Source organism: Chiloscyllium plagiosum, chromosome 24 (genome assembly GCF_004010195.1).
Source record: "Chiloscyllium plagiosum isolate BGI_BamShark_2017 chromosome 24, ASM401019v2, whole genome shotgun sequence".
NCBI lineage: Eukaryota > Metazoa > Chordata > Chondrichthyes > Orectolobiformes > Hemiscylliidae > Chiloscyllium > Chiloscyllium plagiosum.
Window position 1 is genome coordinate 53,968,344 of NC_057733.1, and position 20,716 is coordinate 53,989,059.

At 43.9% G+C, this 20,716-nt stretch overlaps 1 protein-coding gene across 2 annotated transcripts in view; it reads right to left on the reverse strand.

Annotated features, from left to right (window-relative positions):
- utp18 (UTP18 small subunit processome component) overlaps nt 1–20,613 on the reverse strand; it is a 44,106-nt gene extending 23,493 nt beyond the window's left edge. For both annotated transcript variants that reach the window (XM_043715164.1, XM_043715163.1), the window contains exons 1-5: nt 20,371–20,613; nt 15,225–15,367; nt 11,892–11,987; nt 10,297–10,379; nt 8,222–8,304 (exon numbers count right to left, since the gene is read on the reverse strand). In XM_043715164.1, the coding sequence (XP_043571099.1) occupies nt 8,222–8,304; nt 10,297–10,379; nt 11,892–11,987; nt 15,225–15,367; nt 20,371–20,493 (528 nt within the window). In that variant the 5' untranslated portion in view covers nt 20,494–20,613. The remainder of the gene's footprint in view (nt 1–8,221; nt 8,305–10,296; nt 10,380–11,891; nt 11,988–15,224; nt 15,368–20,370) is intronic.
- Nucleotides 20,614–20,716: the final 103 nt, after the last annotated feature.

The following is a 20,716-nucleotide window of genomic DNA, read 5'->3' on the forward strand; positions in this document are numbered from 1 at the left end:
TCTTCACCCAGAGAGTGGTGGGTGTGTGGAATGCTCTGCCCCAAAGGGTAGTGGAGGCCCAGTCTCTGGATTCATTTAAGAAAGAGTTGAATAGGGCTCTCAAGGATAGTGGAATCAAGGGTTATGGAGATAAGGCAGGAACAGGATACTGATTAAGGATGATCAGCCATGATCATATTGAATGGTGGTGCAGTTTCGAAGGGCAGAATGGCCCACTCCTGCACCTATTGTCTATTCCACACTATCACACAAGTGGAATCACATGCAGAGTGGACGATGACCCACTGACACATTCTTAAAGCTGAAAGCTTGGGAATTCATCACAAATTTTACCAGTATTTTAGCTAAAATGAGCTGTCTTTCATAAACAGTTCTACCTAGCCAGTATTCCATTAGATTAGAGGCATATTTCGCAAAAGGATGAGACTGTCTGATTACCCACAGCACAACTACAAATCCACAAGCAGAGCATTATCGACAGTGGAACAAGTTAGACAAAACAAGCTAGCTGATGCCAGAAGGCCTTTGACAGGGTATCACACAGGAGGCTGCATAATAGATAAGAGCCCATGGAGAGAGAAAGCCAGAGAGAGTGAGTCATAAACTGCATAAATCTACAAGAGAGTCAGGAAGTATTGTAAGCTTAGGGGACAAATAGGGCTGCACATAGCATTGTTGCGAACATGTTAGTAGAATGTGTTTCCTAATAATGTTGAGTCTGTTTATAGTGGTACCAGTTTGTGTTGATAGCGATTTGACTGGATCAGTATGGTGGAATACCTGGGCAAATATACTCAACATCCTGGTTGGAGTTGTCTAACATGTTTTAAGGAGGCACGAGACAATAATTGTCAATCGTCAGAAAAACTTATCTGGTTCACTAATGTCCTTTCGGGAAGGAAACTGCCAACGTGACCAGGTGTGGCCTACATGTGACTTCAGACCCACAGCAATGTGCTTCACTCTAAACTGCCCTCTGGGCAATGAGGGATGGGCAATAAATGGGCAATCACCCACATCAGTGATTGAATCTTGTTGGTCTTGTTTGCAGAAAGATAATGCCGCTCCTGAAAAATACCGACATTAAAAGCAGAAGTCATGGGATTAAAGAGGGTGAAGCTGGTGAGAGCTTAGGAACTGTTTGGTTCAATGGAACTGTGTACACGTAGAGATTTGAATAAACAAAAATTGTGCTCATTAAATCCACATCTTTAAATCGTGCACCATCGGCTGCACAGAGAGGTTGGAATCTCAAGAGTCACAACTGGGAGGGTTCAAGCTGCTGCAATGTGCTGAGACAGGATACAGTGCACTCTCCAAGTACGGTATTACTGCTCTCAGTAACGTCACTACAAAAAGCCGACAAGCCTGGACAAAGATCTGCTCCACAGGAAGCAAGGGAGAAGCTTGAAGGGTTGTCAGGCTGAGCCGCTCTCACATGCATGGAGGGCAGAACTGGAGACAAGCTGTCAGCAGCTCCTTGATCATACGAGCCAGGTCAGGTCAGGCCTATAGTAACTGTCAGATATCCATCCATTCACAAACTATAACTGACCTGATATCTGATGTGAGATGCTATTGATTCTTTTGTGTAAGTCATGATCTAGAGTGCACCGGCTATAAAGTGAGATGGAAGCAAACTGGATGGTAACTTTCACAAAGGAACTGGGTAAATATCTGAAAGGGAAATGTGTAGGTTTGTTGGGTAATAGAGCTGGCAAAGAGCTAGTGCGGACAAAATGGGCTGGTCAGTCTCCTTCTGCATTATACAATTCTATCAAACTATTTCTTAATTGACGGCTAGCCCCATTCAAAGCAAAATGCTACTGTTGTGATTATTGCAGAACACTTTCTCTGAATGCCCAGCAGGAACAGGTTACAGTGAGCTATCATGCTAATCAATGGTCTCAATATTGCTCCCATATTAAATTCAATTCTGAAAAGTGTGCAGTAATACACTTTGAGGTCTAACAGATAAGAGATTCCGTTGTGAATGGTCAGAGCTTGGAAAGCATTGAAAATCAGATGGACCTTGATATGCTTATCCAGAGATCACTGACATTACCAGGGCAGGTAGATACGGTGGTTCAAATGGTATATGAGATGGAGCAGAAGAGTAAGGCACTCCAACTGCAGCTCTTCTGCTTCACCTGTTTGGGAGAGGTCACAGCAAAGAGATGAGTGAATAGGTTTAAATGTCACCTTGGGGCCTTGCTGCAAGTCTGCAGTACTGAATAGTAGTGAATCTTTCTTGATTATATATGTTTGATTGATCTATGTCTCTTGATTAAACTTAAAAATGTAAGCATTAAGTAAGCCTGGAGCAGTATTTTGTAGATGAATAACATGGTGCTATTTTCTGGGACTGCAGATTGGAAGAAGCAAAATGGCCCTTAGTAGTGTGATATGCTCTTCTTCTCGGATGTGGGAGTTTGGGGAGAGTTGACATGTTATGGAGGATTATATCTGCAATAAATGCTGTTGCTTGTGAATCCCATCAGATCGAATGGAACTGTTGGAACGACGGTTAGAGGCAATGAGGAACTTACGAGAGCATGGGGATGTGATGGATGGCAGTTATAGGAAAGGACAAAAGTTGCAGATACAGTCACATAGATGTGTCAACTCTAGAAAAAAGTAAGAGAGGTAGCAAGTAGTGCAGGAGACTTCTGTGGCTGTCCCCATTTCAAACAGGGATGTTGTTTTGGAAAATGTATGTTGTGACAGATTCTCAGGGGAACGTAGCGCAAACAGCCCAGTTTCCGGAACCGAGACAGACTCTAATATAATGACGGGTACGTCGGGTTCCAAGAGATCAATTGTGTTAGAGGACTCGCTATTCCAAAGTACAGACAGATATTTCTGTGGCCAGCAGCGCAAAATCAGAATGATGTATTGTTTCCCTGGTGCTAGGATCAAGGTTGTCTCAGAGGGTGCAGAACGTTCTCACGGGGGAAAGGGGCCAGCAGGAGGTCATGGTACACATTGCAGCCAACGACATAGGAAGGAAAAAGGTTGAGATTCTGAAGGGAGATTACAGAAAGTTAGGCAGGAATTTAAAAAGGAGGTCCTTGAGAGTAGTAATATCTGGATTACTCCCAGTGCTACGAGCTAGTGAGGGCAGGAATAGGATAGAGCAGATGAATGCATGGCTGAAGAGCTGGTGTGTGGGAGAAGGATTCACATTTTTGGACCATTGGAATCTCTTTTGGGATGGAAGTGATCTGTACAAGGGCAAATTGCACCTAATTTTGAAAGGGACTAATATACAGGCAGGGAGATTTGCTAGAGCTGCTCAGGAGGATTAAAACTAGTAAGGTGGGGGGTGGGACCCAGGGAGATAGTGAGGAAAGAGATCAATCTGAGACTGGTACTGTTGAGAAAAGAAGTTAAACAGTCAGAGCAGGCAGGGACAAAGCAGAGAACAAGGTAGGACTGATAAATTAAACGGCATTTATTTCAAAGCAAGGAGCCTAACAGGGAAGGCAGATGAACTCAGGCCATGGTTAGGAACATGACACTGGGATATCATAGCAATTGCAGAAACATGGCTCAGGGATGGGCAGGACTGGCAGCTTTACGTTCCAGGATACAAATGCTACAGGAAGGATAGAAAGGGAGGCAAGAGAGGAGGGGGAGTGGCATTTTTGATAAGGGATAGCATTCTAGCTGCACTGAGGGAGGATATTCCCGGAAATACATCGAGCTAAGTTATTTGGGTGGAACTGAGAAATAGGAAAGGGATGATCACCTTATTGGGATTGTATTATAGACCCCCTAATAGTCAGAGGGAAATTAAGAAACAAATTTGTAAGGAGATTTCAGTTATCTGTAAAACTAATAAGGTGATTATGGTAGGGGATTTTAACTTTCCAAACATAGACTGGGACTGCCATAGTGTTAAGGGTTTAGATGGTGAGGAATTTGTTAAGTGTGTACAAAACAATTTTCTGATTCAGTATGTGGATGTACCTGCTAGAGAAGGTGCAAAACTTGACCTACTCTTGGGAAGTAAGGCAGGGCAGGTGACTGAGGTGTCAGTGGGGGAGCACTTTGGGGCCAGAGACCATAGTTCTATTAGTTTTAAAATACTGATGGAAAAGGATAGACCAGGTCTAAAAGTTAAAGATCTAAATTTGAGAAAGGCCAATTTTAACGGTATTAGGCAAGAACTTTCAAAAGCTAATTGGGGACAGATGTTGGCAGGTAAAATGACGGCTGGAAAATGGGAAGCCTTTAGAAATGAGATAACAAGAATCCAGAGACAGTATATTCCTGTTAGGGTGAAAGGAAAGGCTGGTAGGTACAGGGAATGCTGGATGACTAAAGAAATTGAGGGTTTGGTTAAGAAAAAGAGGGAAGCATATGTCAGGTATAGGATTGTGTTAGAGGACTCGCTAGTCCAAAGTACAATCAGACATTTCTGTGGCCAGCAGAGAAAAAGCAGAATGGTGTCTTGTTTCCCTGGTGCCAGGATCAAGGTTGTCTCAGAGGGTGCAGAATGTTCTCACGGGGGAGAGGGGCCAGCAGGAGATCATGGTACACATTGCAACCAACGACATAGGAAGAAAAAAGGTTGAGATTCTGAAGGGAGATTACAGAAAGTTAGGCAGGAATTTAAAAAGGAGGCCCTTGAGAGTAGTAAAATCTGGATTACTCCCAGTGCTATGAGCTAGTGAGGGCAGGAATAGGATAGAGAAGATGAATGCATGGCTGAAGAGCTGGTGTATGGGAGAAGGATTCACATTTTTGGACCATTGGAATCTCTTTTAGGATGGAAGTGACTGTACAAGAAGGACGGATTGCACCTAAATTGGAAAGGGACTAATATACTGGCAGGGAGATTTGCTCGAGCTGCTCAGGAGGATTAAAAATAGTAAGGTGGGGGGGGCTGTATTCCTGATGAAGGGCTTTTGCCCGAAACATCAATTTTACTGCTCCTTGGATGCTGCCTGAACTGCTGTGCTCTTCCAGCATCACTAATCCAGAATCTGGTTTCCAGCATCTGCAGTCATTGTTTTTACCTCTATGTCAGGTATATACAGGATAGATCGAATGAATCCTTAGAAGAGTATAAAAGCAGTAAGAGTATACTTGAGGGGGAAATCAGGACAGCAAAAAGGGGACAGCAGAGAGCTTTGGCAAATAGAATTAAAGAGAATCCAAAGGGTTTTTACAAATACATTAAGGACAAAAGGGTAACTAGGGAGAGAATAGGGCCCCTCAAAGATCAGCAAGGTGACCTTTTTGTGGAGCCGCAGGAGGTGGGGGAGATACTAAATGAGTATTTTGCATCAGTATTTACTATGGAAAGGTCATGGAAGATACAGAATGTAAGGAAATAGATGGTGACATCTTGAAAAGTGGCCATATTACAGAGGAGCAAGTGCTGGATGCCTTGAAACGCATTAAGGTGGATAAATCCCCAGGACCTAATCAGGTCTACCCTAGAACTCTGAGAAGCTAAGGAAGTGATTACTGGGCCTCGTACTGAGATATTTGTATCATCGATAGTCACAGGTGAGGTGCTGGAAGACTGGAGATTAGCTAACATGGTGCCACTGTTTAAGAAAGGTGGTAAGGAAAAGCCAGGGAACTGTAGACCGGTGAGCCTGATGTTGGTGGTCAGCAAGTTGTTGGAGGGAATCCTGAAGGACAGGATTGACATGTGTTTGGAAAGGCAAAGACTGATTAGGGATAGTCAACATGGCTTTGTGTGTGGGAAATCATGTCTCACAAACTTGATTTGAGTTTTTTGAAGAAGTAACAGAGGATTTATGACGGCAAAGTGATAGACATGATCTATACGGGGTTCAGTAAGGCATTTGACAAGGTTCCCCATGGGAGACTGATGAGCAAGGTTAGATCTCATGGAATAAAGGGAGAACTAGCCATTTGGATACAGAACTGGCTCAAAGGTAGAAGATAGAGGGTGGTGGTGGAGGGTTGTTTTTCAGACTGGAGGCCTGTGACCAGTGGAGTGCCACAAAGATCGGTGCTGGGTCCATCTTTTCATCATTTATATAAATGATTTGGATGTGAACATAAGAGGTATAGTTAATAAGTTTGGAGATGACACCAAAATTGGAGGTGTAGTGGACAGCGAAGAGGGTTACCTCAGATTACAACAGGATCTGGACCAAATGGGCCAATGGGCTGAGAAGTGGCAGATGGAGTTTAATTTAGATAAATGCGAGTTGCTGCATTTTGTGAAAGCAAACTTTAGCAGGACTTATACACTTAATGGTAAGGTCCTAGGGAGTGTTGCTGAACAAAGAGACCTTGGAGTACAGGTTCATTGCTCCTTGAAAGTAGAGGCTCAAGTAGATAGGATACTGAAGGCGGCGTTTGGTACGCTTTCCTTTATTGGTCAGAGCACTGAGTACAGGAGGTCATATTGCGGCTGTACAGGACATTGGTTAGGGGCCACTTTTGGAATACTGCATGCAATTCTGGTCTCTTTCCTATCGGAAGGGTGTTGTGAAACCTGAAAGGATTCAGAAAAGATGTACAAGGATTGGCGGATTTGAACTATAGGGAGAGTTGAAAAAGCTAGGGCTGATTTCCCTGGAGTGTCAGAGGCTGAGGGGTGACCTTAGAGGTTGATAAAATCATGAGGGGCATGGATAGGGTAAATAGAGAAGGTCTTTTCCCTGGGGTGGGGGAGTCCAGAACTAGAGGGCATAGGTTTAGGGTGAGAGGGGAAAGATATAAAAGAGCTGGAATGATGGAGGAAGTGGTGGAGGCTGGTACAACTGCAACATTTAAAAGGCATCTGGGTGGATATATGAATAGGAAAGATTTGGAGGGATACGGGCTGGGTGCTGGCAGGCGAGACTAGATTGGGTTGGGATATGTGATCAGTATGGACGAGTTGGACCAAAGGGTCTGTTTCTGTGCTGTACATCTCTATGACTCATTATATTAAGTACCTAAGATGGCGCCAAAGATTACATTACAAACATTCATTCAAGTGCACGTGACAATATAGCTAATTCCTTCACATGCCCTTCTGCACCATGATGTGGACTACAAAGCAAGGAGGCTCTGCTGGAACTGTACAAACATTGGTTAAGCCACAACTGGAGGACCGTACACACTTCTGGTCCCCATATCATAGGAAGGATACGATTACATTGGGGAAGGTGTGGGAGATCTACCAGGACATTGCTTGGGCCAGAGTTTGAGCTCTGCAAAAAGACTGGACATGCTGGGGTTATCATCCTTGAAGCAGCAAAGGCTGAGAGGCGGCTTGCCAGAGGTGTAGAAGATAATGACAGCAACAGATAGGGCAGATAGGAAGGCACCTTTTTAATTAGTAGTGGGATCAACAACCAGAGGATATAGATTTAAGGTAAGAAGTAAAACGCTAAGAGAAGAGCTGAGGAGAATCTTTTTCACAGAGCGGTGAGAATTTGGAACTCGTTGCCTAAAAGGATGACTGAATCAGTAATTCTACAACATTTAAGCAGTATTTTGATCACCTATGTTGATATAGCCTCCAGAGTTATGGACCAAAAACTGGAAAATAGGATTAGTGCAGTCAGATAATTGTTGACAGCATGGATACAGCAGGCCAAATGACCTCCTTCTGTGTCATAAATATTCACGAGTCTACATTCCTATAACTGTGTATAATAAGTGGTCTTCCTCTCCTGACATAGTGCCTTGGCACGGATCCCGTCACAGCACCACAGACAGGGAATTTGATGGGCAGTGATTGCTGGTGTGTAGGAGATGGGGAACAGCTATTCTGCCCACAGCTGGAGTTCCTCCGTTATTACAATAATGCTCTCTATGTCCACAGGTCTGTGAATCCTCCAACGCTTTCTCCAAATAGCCAGTGTGAACTCCTGCAATCCTGCACTCTCACTTTCCAGTAGCTGACCAGTAAATCAAGACCAGAGGAACCCGCAACAGTCCAGTCCCACTCTTCCTCCAGATAACATATCCCCCTTTCTATTCTCCTCCTCATTATTACCCTGACACTGGGTCAGCTGGGACAGAAGCTGCAACCTTTTCTGACTGCCTGAGAAATAAGGAACCACTAAGTAAGGGCTGCACTGCTTTACATCTTGAGCATTCAGAAACAGCCATCAGATCAACACTTCAACAGAAAACAAGTGTATTAACATCTCTCCCCCACCACACAAACTGATAAACCTGGTGCACTGTGACAAATGCAGCTGTTGGCTTATAATGTCTCAGTGAGAACCCTCACCTGTAACAAGCGTTTGGGAAGAGAGTCAGAGTGCGTCACAAAATTGCCAGTTTTCTGCAACAAATCTTCATCTTCATCACTTTCTATCATATCAGATAAAACAAAGTTCATTAAAGCAAATGCACTGAATACAGAATAATACATACCTTAACATTTAAGGCAACTGTTTTAAGAGTCAGAGTCATACAGTACGGAAACAGACCCTTTGGCCCAACCCCGTGCTGTCACTGTCCTGGGATTGTTTGTTGGGAGACTGTGTAGAGAAAGCTTCACAGTCAGAATCATATGAATTCTTTGGTAAAAGCCGTCCATGCCAACCAGACATCCCAATCTGATCTAGTCCTATATGCCAGCATTTCAGTGACATCCTTCTAAACTCTTGCTATTCATATACCCATCCAGATGCCTTTTAAATGTTGTAATTGTACCACCCTCCATCACTTCCTTCAGCAGCTCGTTCCATACACACACACCATCCCTGTATGAAAATCTTACCCCTCAGGACCTTTTTAAAATCTTTCCCCTATCACCACAAACCAATGTCCTCCCTCACCCTCGGAAAAAGACCTTGCCTATTTACCCTATCCAAACCTCATGATTTTATAAACTTGTGTATGGTCATCCCTCAGCCTCCAACAAACTGGGGAAAATAGACCCAGCATGTTCAGCCTCTCCCTATAACTCAGGCCCTCCAGTCTCAGCAGCATCCTTGTAAATCTTTACTTCAACCTCTCAACTTTAACATCCTTCCTATAGAAGGTGACCAGAACAGTACAAGAGTATTGCAAACATAGCCTCACCAATGTCTTATACAGCTGCAACATGTCATCCTAACTTCTCTATTCAACGTTCTAACCAATGAAGGCCAGTTGTTGTGGTTCTGTTCGCCGAGCTGGGAATTTGTGTTGCAGACGTTTCGTCCCCTGTCTAGGTGACATCCTCAGTGCTTGGGAGCCTCCTGTGAAGCGCTTCTGTGATGTTTCCTTCAGCATTTGTAGTAGTTTGTCTCTGCCGCTTCAGCTTGTCAGTTCCAGCTGTCCATTGCAGTGGTCGGTATATTGGGTCCAGGTCGACGTGCTTATTGATTGAACAGAACCACAACAACGAGCACCCGAGCTACAAATCTTCTCACAGACTTTGACTGAAGGCCAGTGTGCCAAATGCTTTCTTCACCACTCCATCTACCCGTGACTCCACTTGCAAGGATCAATGCACCTACACCTCTCGGTTGCTTTGTCCTGCAACACTCCCAAGGACCTCACCATTAAGTCTTGCTCTGGTTTGCCTTACCTTACAATTATCTATATTAAACTCCATCTGCCACCCTTCCACCCATTGGCCAATCTGATCAAGATCCTATTGTACTCGGAAATAAATCTTCACTGTCCACTACACCACCAATTTTAGTGCTACCTGCAAACTTACTAACCCTTCTTCCTACATTCACATCCATATCATGTCTATAAATGACGAAAAGCAGCAGACCCAGACTGATCTTTGCAGCACATCGCTGGTCACAGGCCTCCAGTTCCAAAAATCAACTCTCCACCACCACCCCCTCCCTCTCCTACCATCAAGCAAATTTATATCCAATTGGCTAGCTCCTCCAGATCCCATGTACTCTAACCTTACTAACCAGTCCAACATGTTGAACTTTGTTGAATGATTTTCTGAAGTCCATGGAGACAATAACTACTGCTCTGCTTTCAATCTTCTTTGTCACCTTTTCAAAAAACTCAATCAAGTTAGCGAGACAACTTCCCATACATCAAGCCACACTGACTTTTGTTAATCAGTCCGTGCCTTTCCAAATGAATGTAAAAGTTGTCCTTCAGAATCCCCTCTAACAAGTGATCTACAATCTAGTAAATGCCTTAATCAAGTTTCATTTCTGTGTTTTACAGAATCCCTCAATTAGATTCAGTCTTTAAGTTGCTCCCATTGATCTGTTATTCCGTATATGAACTCATCCAAATCTCAAAAATATCTCAAAACAAAATTTGTTTATTTTATACAGCTCTAAACAATCATTGAGAAATTTGCATCCAATGTTTGACCAGATGATAATGGCTTACCATCCTCCACATTTTTGTCTTTTCTTCCCTTTTTCTCTTTGTTCTCTGCCCAGGATGGCGTTCCACCCATTGCAGCCTGGAATCTGAACATTAATTTACATTGGAATTAAACTATTTTAAGGCATACTGACATAACACTCTTTGACAATGCTCCCACACACTGCAGAAACGACTGCCCATTAATACCAGTGAGATCAGATACAACATCAAACCCACACATGATGGTACACTGTGCCATGCACATCAACTCTGTTAAAGTGACAAATCATATTCATAATTTACTGCCAAGGGCTTCACATTTTCACTTCTATCATTAATAAGGAATGATTTCTCTGGTGTTGAATTTTCACATTCCACATGATTTCATAACAGAGGTAAATGGAAAAGCTCTAGTTTTGTTGACCTGCAGCCGGGAGCAGACACCTGGCTGAGGTAATATTTGGGGAGTGCCCAAAGACACTGGGATCATTCTCCACACATCCACCCTCTATGCTTTTCTCCCCCCGCTTGGAAACTGCCCTCAACACCAGAGTTGCATTTAGAAGCTCCAATATGAGAGACCAAGTATTATTCCACCCTCCACTCTCATGGTCTGAAGGTCATAGGTGCAAGACCCACTCCAGGTTGACATTCCCAATGTAGCATCCCCTCTGTACCTCAGAAACAGAGGTGATGAGTTTTAAACCAATTCATCTCCAACCTCCTGAGTTGAAGGTATAATACTTATTCACTGGCACTGAAGTCCAATATTTATCCTTTGACCGTTCTAACACAAATTATTTGATCATTATCACATTATGGTTTGTGAGAGGTTGTTGCATATAGATTAAAAGCGGTTTATAATCAGAACAGTGATCACACTGCATGAAATGCTTCATTTTGTGTAAGAACTTTGATGTGTTCAGATGTTGTAAAAGGCGTTATATAAATGCAATTCTTTGTGTTAAAATGTGTTTGAGACAAAAGCTTTACTGCATGGCTCCTAAGTCTGGTCCCTCAGTAGTTTAACCAATCCTCAAAAGAGATCAGTACCAAGTCTGTTCCAAACTCTCTCAGTGCCCGGACATATGTACCAGTACAGCAATGGGATTATCAGAAGTAGCAAATGCTGTGTTCCTTCCGCTACTTCAGGTGAGGGGAACCACTGAAACACAGATCAGGGAATCAAGCCAAGATTCCACAGATATATTATTCAATTTCAACCAGCTGAACCACCACAAGAGATTCCATCCCCTGGCACTACATGACAGCCTTTTAGATTAACTCAAGTCAGCTGAAACAGTATGAAAGTTGGTGTAGTGAAGGAAGAGGCCACTCAGACGAGCAGCATTTGTTGGTTATTCAAAAGATTCCAATTGATCTTACTCTCTTCCCAAATATCCTCTGCCTGAGCCCAATGGCCCCCTACAAACCCCTGCCTCTTGACAGCTTTACAAATACCTCCCTCTCAATTTCATACGATTTATAAAACAGCACACCACTTTTCAGAGTCACTGCTCACTGATCAAAGGGAAATGCCTGAAATTTGGAAGCAATAAGTCTTTGAAGGAAAGAGAGAGACTTGAAGAGAGAGTAACTGGTCTGTTAGTACGTACTGTTCCTTCAGTCTCTGCTGCAACCGCCCCATGCTAAGAGTCTTCTCCGTGGTGCTTTTCAGTAGACCTTTCCGGAATCGATGAGTCATATCCACACTAGAAAGAGAAAGAAAAACAAGTTCACTCACAATAAACTGGATTCCATTTATTATATTAAAACCAGTGAAGTCTGGGTACAGATGTACCATCAGACAGTAAGAACTTGACTTCTGCTTCACTCTGCAGATCAGCATCCAACACTGCCCTTACAGCCAGCAACACGTTCCCTTCGAGGTCCACTTTCAGAACTCATTATGCTTTTATTTTACTCTGTCTTTACCTCATTTTCCCAATCCATGGATCTTATCTCCTAACCCTTATCTAGCACACTGAATCTGTGTTTGTATTTGTTGGTGGTTTTCCCTGTGCTCTCCTTAATAATGGTCATTCCTCCTTTCACTGGCCCATTCTGGTATATACATTACTGTGGTCCCAACTTTCAGTTGTCCTACTCTGGGACAAATAGTCTTGCCCTGCACTCTATATCACTTTGCCCAGATTCAATCAGCCCTTCACGTGCCATAATCCGGTCCTCACAAATGTCCAACACACGTTGACATGAAGTACATGGTGCCTGATCACTTTTGTGACTTGCTTAGATTCTCTAAGTGTGCAACTAGCATCACTTAACCATGAGGAACGCACCAGTTCTGTTGCCATGCTGTAAAATGGTCATATTTCCATCACTTACCATGACCTTCTCCAAAGCTTTCTATCCTTCCTGCCCTTTTCTGTAATATATAATGTCCCCTGATGAACAGTTATTTCCAATGGCCTTATGATCCTGTAAGACTCACCAAATTCTTAAAGTCGATCCTTGCTGGACATTCATGTCCCTGTACAGAGGGTACATTAGAAAGCACAGTTCATTGCAGTGCTTTCACAAGCTGGGTGTGATCACTCATCACTGAAGCATTTTTAGAATTTTTCCCAAAACCAATTAATATGAACTGTGACCTCCTCCCCCCACCCCCCAACCATTTGCAGTGAGTTCCACAATGGTCTGCCCCAGCAAGGATTTTAATCTACAACTTGGTTGATCAGATTTTACAAAGCATATTATCTATTATTACATGATTTCTTTCACGCACAACATTACTAAAGAGACTTTCTCAAGTCATAGGATCTTACAGCACTGGCAGGCCCTTCAGCCCACATATCTATACTGACCAAATATTAAACTACACTAATTGTGTAGTTTAAACACAATAAACACTCGATCCACAGCTTACTTGGCATTTTAAGTACTCATCCAGATACTTTTTCAATGTTGCGAGTGTGTCTGGCTCCACCACCCTTTCAGGCAGGGTATTCCTATATCTGTCACCCTCTGGGTAAAAACATTCTCTCTCATAACTCCTCAAAACCACTTGATCCTCACTTTAAACTTATGCCTTCACACCCTTTATCGCCATATTCATTACCAAACTACTCTTTCTTCACACTTATCCCTAAATTCATCATTGCCAAATTCTCCTCATCCTCCTATGTCAGTTAGGAACACAGCCAATAAACTCCAACCCAGTCCCCTTTTCCATTTCTCCATTACCTTGTCCAATATACTCTGCTACCATAACTATATTCCCATTGTACACTGACTAAATCTAGTTGGCACGTCTCCAAGTGCAAGATGAAAATGCTTTCTCCTGAATCTCATACCTTCAAGCCCACTGCTACAACTTGTTTAAAGTCTCTTGCTAATGGGAGACTCGCTATAAGCCATGATGGTGCCCATCTGTATTAATTACATACATATGTTAATTGACAATTGCTTTTCTAAGTTAAGTTCCCAGCTTCCTACAACTTTTAGTGAAAGTTTGAGCCTGTGAAAAGATGGATGGGCAAACTGCCAATTTGGCTTTAAGATAATTAGCCTTTTTTTGCCCTTTCAACTCATCTCCTGGCGCTAGTAACATCAGTTTAATATTTTGACTGGACAGGTTAGCTCCCATCAAAGAGATGCAATAATGTTTGGACTGTTTAAATCGCAAATTGTTCAACAGAATACAAGTGAATGAGTCTGTGACTAAAACATTCATGCACTGATCAGCAGAGAATTTACTGAAGGATTGAATCACTTCCTCCTATTACAATGTAAGAACATAACAATTAACAAAAACATCAAGAAACATCCTTAAAATATTTTTGTGGGGTTTTGGAGAAGAGAGATTGATTGGAAGCTAACAATGTAGATATTTGAGTTAATTCAGTAACATAAGTTTTAAGTTCACCTGGACCATCTCAGACACCTTGCTCCCCTTCCTGGACCTCTCCATCTCCATCAAGGGACCGACTCAACATGGACATCTTCTCCAAACCCATCGACTCCCACAGCTACCTCGACTACATCTCCTCCCACCCTACCTCCTGTAAAAATGCCATCCCTTATTCTCAATTCATCCGCTGCATCTGCTCCCAGGAGGACCATTTCCACTACAGAACACACTACTTGGCCTCTTTTTTCAGAGACCGCAATTTCCCCTCCCACATGGTCGATGATGCTCTCCAGCACATCTCATCCACTGCTCGCACCTCTGCCCTCAAAAGCCCCCCGACCGGTCCTCACCTTCCACCCCACCTACCTCGTATACATCGCATCATTCTCTACCATTTCCGCCACCTACAAACCAACCCTAACACCAGAGATATATTTCCATCCCTACCCCTATCTGCTTTCCGTAAATAACATACCCTCTGTGACTCTCTTGTCAGAGAGTATCTCTGAGACACCCCCACTAACCAACCCCACCGCTCTGTGGCCGAACACTTCAACTCCCCCTCCCATTCCTCCAAGGACATGCAGGTCCTGGGCCCCTCCATCACCACATCCTATCCACCCAACGTCTGGAGGGAGAACGCTTCACCTTCTGCCTTGGGACCCTCCAAACCCATGACATCAATGTGGATTTAATCAGTTTCCTCGTTTCCCCTCCCCTCCTTCCTTACCCCAGTTGTAACCTTCCAACTCAGCATCATCCTCGTGACCTGTCCTACCTGTCAATCTTCCGCCCCACCCTCCTCTCCAAACTATTACCCCCACCCCAATCTACCTACCGCATTGTCAGTTCCCTTCCCCCCAGCCCCACCCCTCTCCCATTTATCTCTCCAGCCCCTTGGCTCAAGCCTCATTTCTGGTGAAGAACTTTGGCCCAAAACACCGATTCTCCTGCTCCTCTGATGCCTCCTGACCTGCTGCGCTTTTCCAGCACCACACACTTGACCCTGATCTCCCGTATCTGCAGTCCTCACTTCCTCCCAGCTCCCTTTACATCCAACAGAACAAATCTCACTCACAGTTCTTCTGCTTCATCCTCTTCATCCACCCACACAGCTTTCTTGGACACAGGAAAATCGGATTTGGCTTCATTTTCCACCTCAGAATCACTGGAATCATCGTCCAGCAAAGATTTGCCTATATTTGTCTGCTGTCCAAGCTGTGAAAACAAAATAGGCAGGTTGTATAAAGACAGTGGTGAGTCGCAATAGTATGAACCAAGACTCAATCTGTATTCCCAAGGCAGAAGGCTGTTTCCTGTGATGTGTAACAGTTCATCCATGGTGCTTTTGGTTCAGCTGCCCACTTCCTGACTCTCACTTAGTCCTATTCGATCTAAACCAGTACTCACTGCCATACTCTGGCTCCCAGTCTTGAATTGCATCAATTTCAAATGCTATGGTCTAGCTCCACCCCCTATCTCTCCCATCCTCCAAGATAATCTGCACTCTACTCGAAATCCACCATGCGTTAAGGTTACTAACGCAACAATGCCTCCAATTGCCAAGGTCCTAAACTCTGGAATTCTCTCCCTAAACCTCTTTTTTTTTTGCCTTTAGATGATGCTTCATCATACGCCATTGCAGGCATTCGAGCCATGGGGAGTTGCTGAATAGACTGGGGCTATTTTCCCTGCAGCATCAGGGGCTGAGGGGTGACCTTATAGAGGTTTATAAAATCTGAGGGGAATGGATACGATAAATGGACAAGGTCTAGATGTAAGTTTGCTTGCTGAGCTGGAAGGTTTAGAGTCACAGAGTCATAGAGATGTACAGCATGGAAACAGACCCTTCGGTCCAACCCGTCTACGCCAACCAGATATCCCAACCCAATCTAGTCCCACCTGCCAGCACCCGACCCATATCCCTCCAAACCCTTCCTATTCATATACCCATCCAAATGCCTCTTAAATGTTGCAATTGTACCAGCCACCACCACATCCTCTAACACTCATTCCATACACGTACCATCCTCTACGTGAAAAGGTTGTCCCTTAGGTCTCTTTTATATCTTTCCCCTCTCACCCTAAACCTATGCCCTCTAGTTCTGGACTCCCCGACCCCAGGGAAAAGACTTTGCCTAATTATCCTATCCATACCCCTCAATTTTGTAAACCTCTATAAGGTCACCCCTCAGCCCCCGACGCTCAAGGGAAACAACATTTCATCACCATACTAGGGTAACATCAGTGGGCCTCTGATGAAGCATTGGTAGTATGCCCTGCTTTTAATTTGTGTGTTTAGCTTCCTTGGGTTGGTGATATAATTTCCTGTTCTTTTTCTCAGGGGGTGGTAGATGGGGTCTAACTCGATGTGTTTGTTGATAGAGTTCCAGTTGGAATGCCATGCTTCTAGAATTCTTGCGCATGTGTCTGTTTGGCTTGTCCTAGGATGGATGTGTTGTCCCAGTCAAAGTGGTGTCCTTCCTCATCTGTATGTAAGGATATTAGTGAGAGAGGGTCATGTCTTTTTGTGGCTCGTTGATGTTCATGTATTCTGATGGCTAGTTTTCTATCTGTTTGTCATAGTTCTTGCACAGTATTTTGTAAATGACATTAGTTTTGCTTGTTGTCTGTATAGGGTCTTTCAAATTCATGAGCTGCTGTTTTAGCGTGTTGGTGGGTTTGTGGGCTACTATGATGCCAAGAGGTCTGAGCAGTCTGGCAGTCATTTTTGAGATGTCTTTGATGTAGGGGAGAGTGGCTCGGGTTTCTGGACGTGCGGTGTCTGCTTGTTTGGGTTTGTTACCGAGAAATCAGCGGACTGTGTTCATTGGGTATCAGTTCTTTCTGAATACACTGTATAGGGGATTTTCCTCTGCTCTGCATAGTTCCTTTGTGCTGCAGTGTGGATGTTGGGATGATTGCTTCTGTAGTTGAGTATTTGGTCCGTGCGTGTTGTTTTCTTGTAGACGCTGGTTTGAAGTTCCCCATTGGCTGTACTCTCTACTGTGACATCTAGGAATGAGTTTGTTGTTGTTTTCCTCCTCTTTAGTGAATGTCATGCCAGTAAGGGTATTGTTGATGCTCTTGAAGGTTTCCTCTAAATTGTTTCGTTTAGTGATAACAAAAGGTGGTATCCACATAGCGGACCCAAAAGTTTGGGTTGGATGATTGACAGAGCTGTTTGTTTGAGTCTCTGCATTACTGCCTCTGCTGAGAACCTGATATCGGAGAGCCCACGGGTGTTCTGTTGGTTTGTCTGTAGGTTTTGTTGTTGAAGGTGAAATGGGTGGAAAGGCATCGGTCCAGTAACTTGACGATATTGTCCTTGCTGATGAAACTGGTGGTGTTTGGTGTATGTGTCTTTGGTTCTTCTAATAGTGTAGTCAGTGTTTGCTTGGCCAGGTGATGTTGATGGATGTTAATAGGGCTGTTATGCCAAAGGAGACCATTATTTCATCCTCTTCTATTTTGGTGTCTTTGATGGTCTTCAGGAATTCTTGGGTGGAGTGGATGGAGTGGCGTGAGTCTTTGCTGTAGCTCCTTGGCTAATCTGTATATTGGTGTTCCAGGTAGTGAGACTATGGGTCTGAGGCAGGGGGCTCCTGGTTTGTGAATTTTGGGTAATCGGTAGATATGTGGTGTGTTGGATCTATCTGGTTTCATTTTTTTGGAAGTCGGTCTGATTTCTTTCTCCACATATCTGACTTTTGTTTTGAGTCGGGCTGTAGTTGCGGGGTTGGGGCCATCACCACCTGTTGGTAAATGTTGGTATCTGCAAGCAGTGCATTCTCTTTCTCAATGTTGTCTCTTTGATTTAAAATGACTGTCAAGCATCCTTTGTCTGCACATAGGATAACAATGTACATTTACAAAATATCTTGCAAGAACTGTAACAAACGCTACATTGGATAAACAAGCAGAAAACTAGTCACCACGATACATGAACATCAACTAGCCACAAAACGACATGACCCTCTCTCACTAGTATCTTCACATACAGATGATGAAGTACACCACTTCGACTGGGATAACACATCCATCCTAGGACAAGCCAAACAGAGACACACATGAGAATTCCTAGAAGCGTGGCATTCCAACTGGAATTCTATCAACACACACATCGACTTGGATCCAATTTACCACCCGCCCTGAGAAAAAGAACAGGAAATGACATCACCACTGGAAATGACAGCACCAGCCCGAGGAAACCTAAACAAATAAAAAGCAGGCCATACCACCAGTGTTTCACCGGAGGCTCACTGATGATGTTACCTAGTAGGGTGACAAAATGTCTGAAAACGAACCTTCCAGCTCAGCAAGCAAACTCACATCCAGAACCTCAACCTGAGCTACAAATCTTCTCAAAACTCACTAACAGACAAGGTCTTTTCTCTGGGGTGGGGGTAGTCCAAAACTAGAGGGTATAGGTTTAAGGTGAGAGGGGAAAGATACAAAAGGGTCAAAGGTTTTACGCAGGGAGTACTGCATGTATGGAATGAGCTGCCAGAGGTGTTGGTGGAGGCTGGTACAATTACAAGATTTAAAAGGCACCTGGATGGGTATATGAATAGGAAAGGTTTGGAGGGATATGGGTCAAATGCTGGCAAATGGGGCTAGATCAAATTGGGATCTCTGGTCAGCATGGATGAGTTGGACTGAAGGGTCCGTTTCCACACTGTATGTCTTGATTACTCTATTATCTGTCCTATCAGTGCCTTATTTTAGCCTGCCATTAAAACCTGTTTCAGAATGCTTCTGTGAAGCATCTTATGGTGTTTGACCAAATTAAAGGTGCTATATAAATGCAAATTCTTGTTAATATATATTCACACAAATAGTGATAATGTCACACTGGAAACTTCAGGCACAGTTTATTTACTCTTCCATCTTTGTCTTGAAACTAAGGTAGAGATAGATAGCAAGATACATTCAGGAAGGCAGAAAGACCTCCTGAGACACTATAGAGGGAATTGTAGGGAGTGGCAGAGAACCTGCCTCTGCTTAAAAAAACAGGAAAGAGAGCCCCGACAGACCAACCACAAGCTGTCATCCTTTCAACCAGAGACACCTCCTTAAAATCACTTAAGTGACTAAAAAGAAATTCTGTGATTTACATATTAATGAACCAAAACCTGCAACCCATCCTAAAAGATAAAAGATTTAACAGCAATCTGGGTTTGTTCAATATATCATTTCATTTGTATGAAATGTAATATTTTTCAGTAAATTCAGTATCTTATGATCCTGCTCCAAGCTACCTGATGAAGGAGCAGCGCTCCGAAAGCTGGTACCCTGTACTTCCAAATAAACCTGCTAGACTATAACCTAGTTTTGTGTGATTTTTAACTTTATAACAACAACATGGTTTAGATGATTGTGGCATCAACTCCACATTGTTGCCTGAAAACTTGGTCAGAAGTCACATGATGCCAGGTTTTAGTGGAACAGGTTTATTTGAAATCACAAGCTTTCAGAATGCTGCCCCATTGTCAAGTAAAGAGAAATTGGTTCAAAGTTAAGAATGCAGATATTTGAGGTGAGTCAGCACCCCTTTCACCAAGAACAGAGCTCAAAGGTTTGTGATTTCAATTAAACCTGCTGGACTGCAACCTGGTGTCATGCGACTTCTGCCCCCAGTCCAACACCTGCACCTCCACATTATGACTCCCTTGATATTGGAAAAATCCAGCTAATTAATTTGTATCAGATACTTGTTTGACCTCAACTAGGGTATTGTGTAGAGCTGAAGGTAAGACATGATAGGAAAGATGTGAAAGCGTTGGAGAGAGGACATAGTGATTTACAAGAATGGTTCCAGGAATGAGAAGCTTTAGCTGTGAAGAGTTCAGCTCGGATTGGGCACTGCTCTTAGGGGAGAGGAGGCAGCTGAGCGATGTGATCAAGGTTTTAAAAATCATATGTACAGAACAGATGTGGGGGAAACTCATAATAAAAATTAAATAGCATAGATGTAAACTGATTTGCAATTATCAAATGATTAAGCAAAAAAGAAGTGATGTGATTCAACAAGATCACATTTGATTTATCTGAACGGTTAGGGTGGACTCTCCAGGGTATAGTCTCCAGGGATGTGGAGGTTCACAGGATCCCCACAGTGGGGCAACAGGCCACTTGGCCCAACAGGTCCGCACCTGCTCCCACACCGTAAAGATTCTCTAATTCTACACAGCCAGCTTTTCCTCAGAGAATGGCCCCGGCCCCCGGCACCCCACCAGCGCCTGCTCGCCCCCGAACAGCAGCTCCTCCAGCCGCCGTTCCACCGCCTCCTCCTTCTCCACTTCCGCCGCCGCCGCCACTCTGCGCTTCTTGGCCCGGGCCGCCATCCTGCCCCAGCTACCGGTTACACGCTCTGCCCCGGCTCCTGGAGCGGGAGGAAACTCCACCGGAGGCTGAGGCCCTGAGCAACTGCGTGGAGACGGTCAGCACATCCGGGTGAGAGGGCACGAGGCCAGTCCACAGCCGTTGGGGGGGGGTTGCGGGGTGGTCAGAGAAAATTACTGAGGCACTTTGATCGGTTCCAGAGTTAAACAAAATGGGAGTTCACCG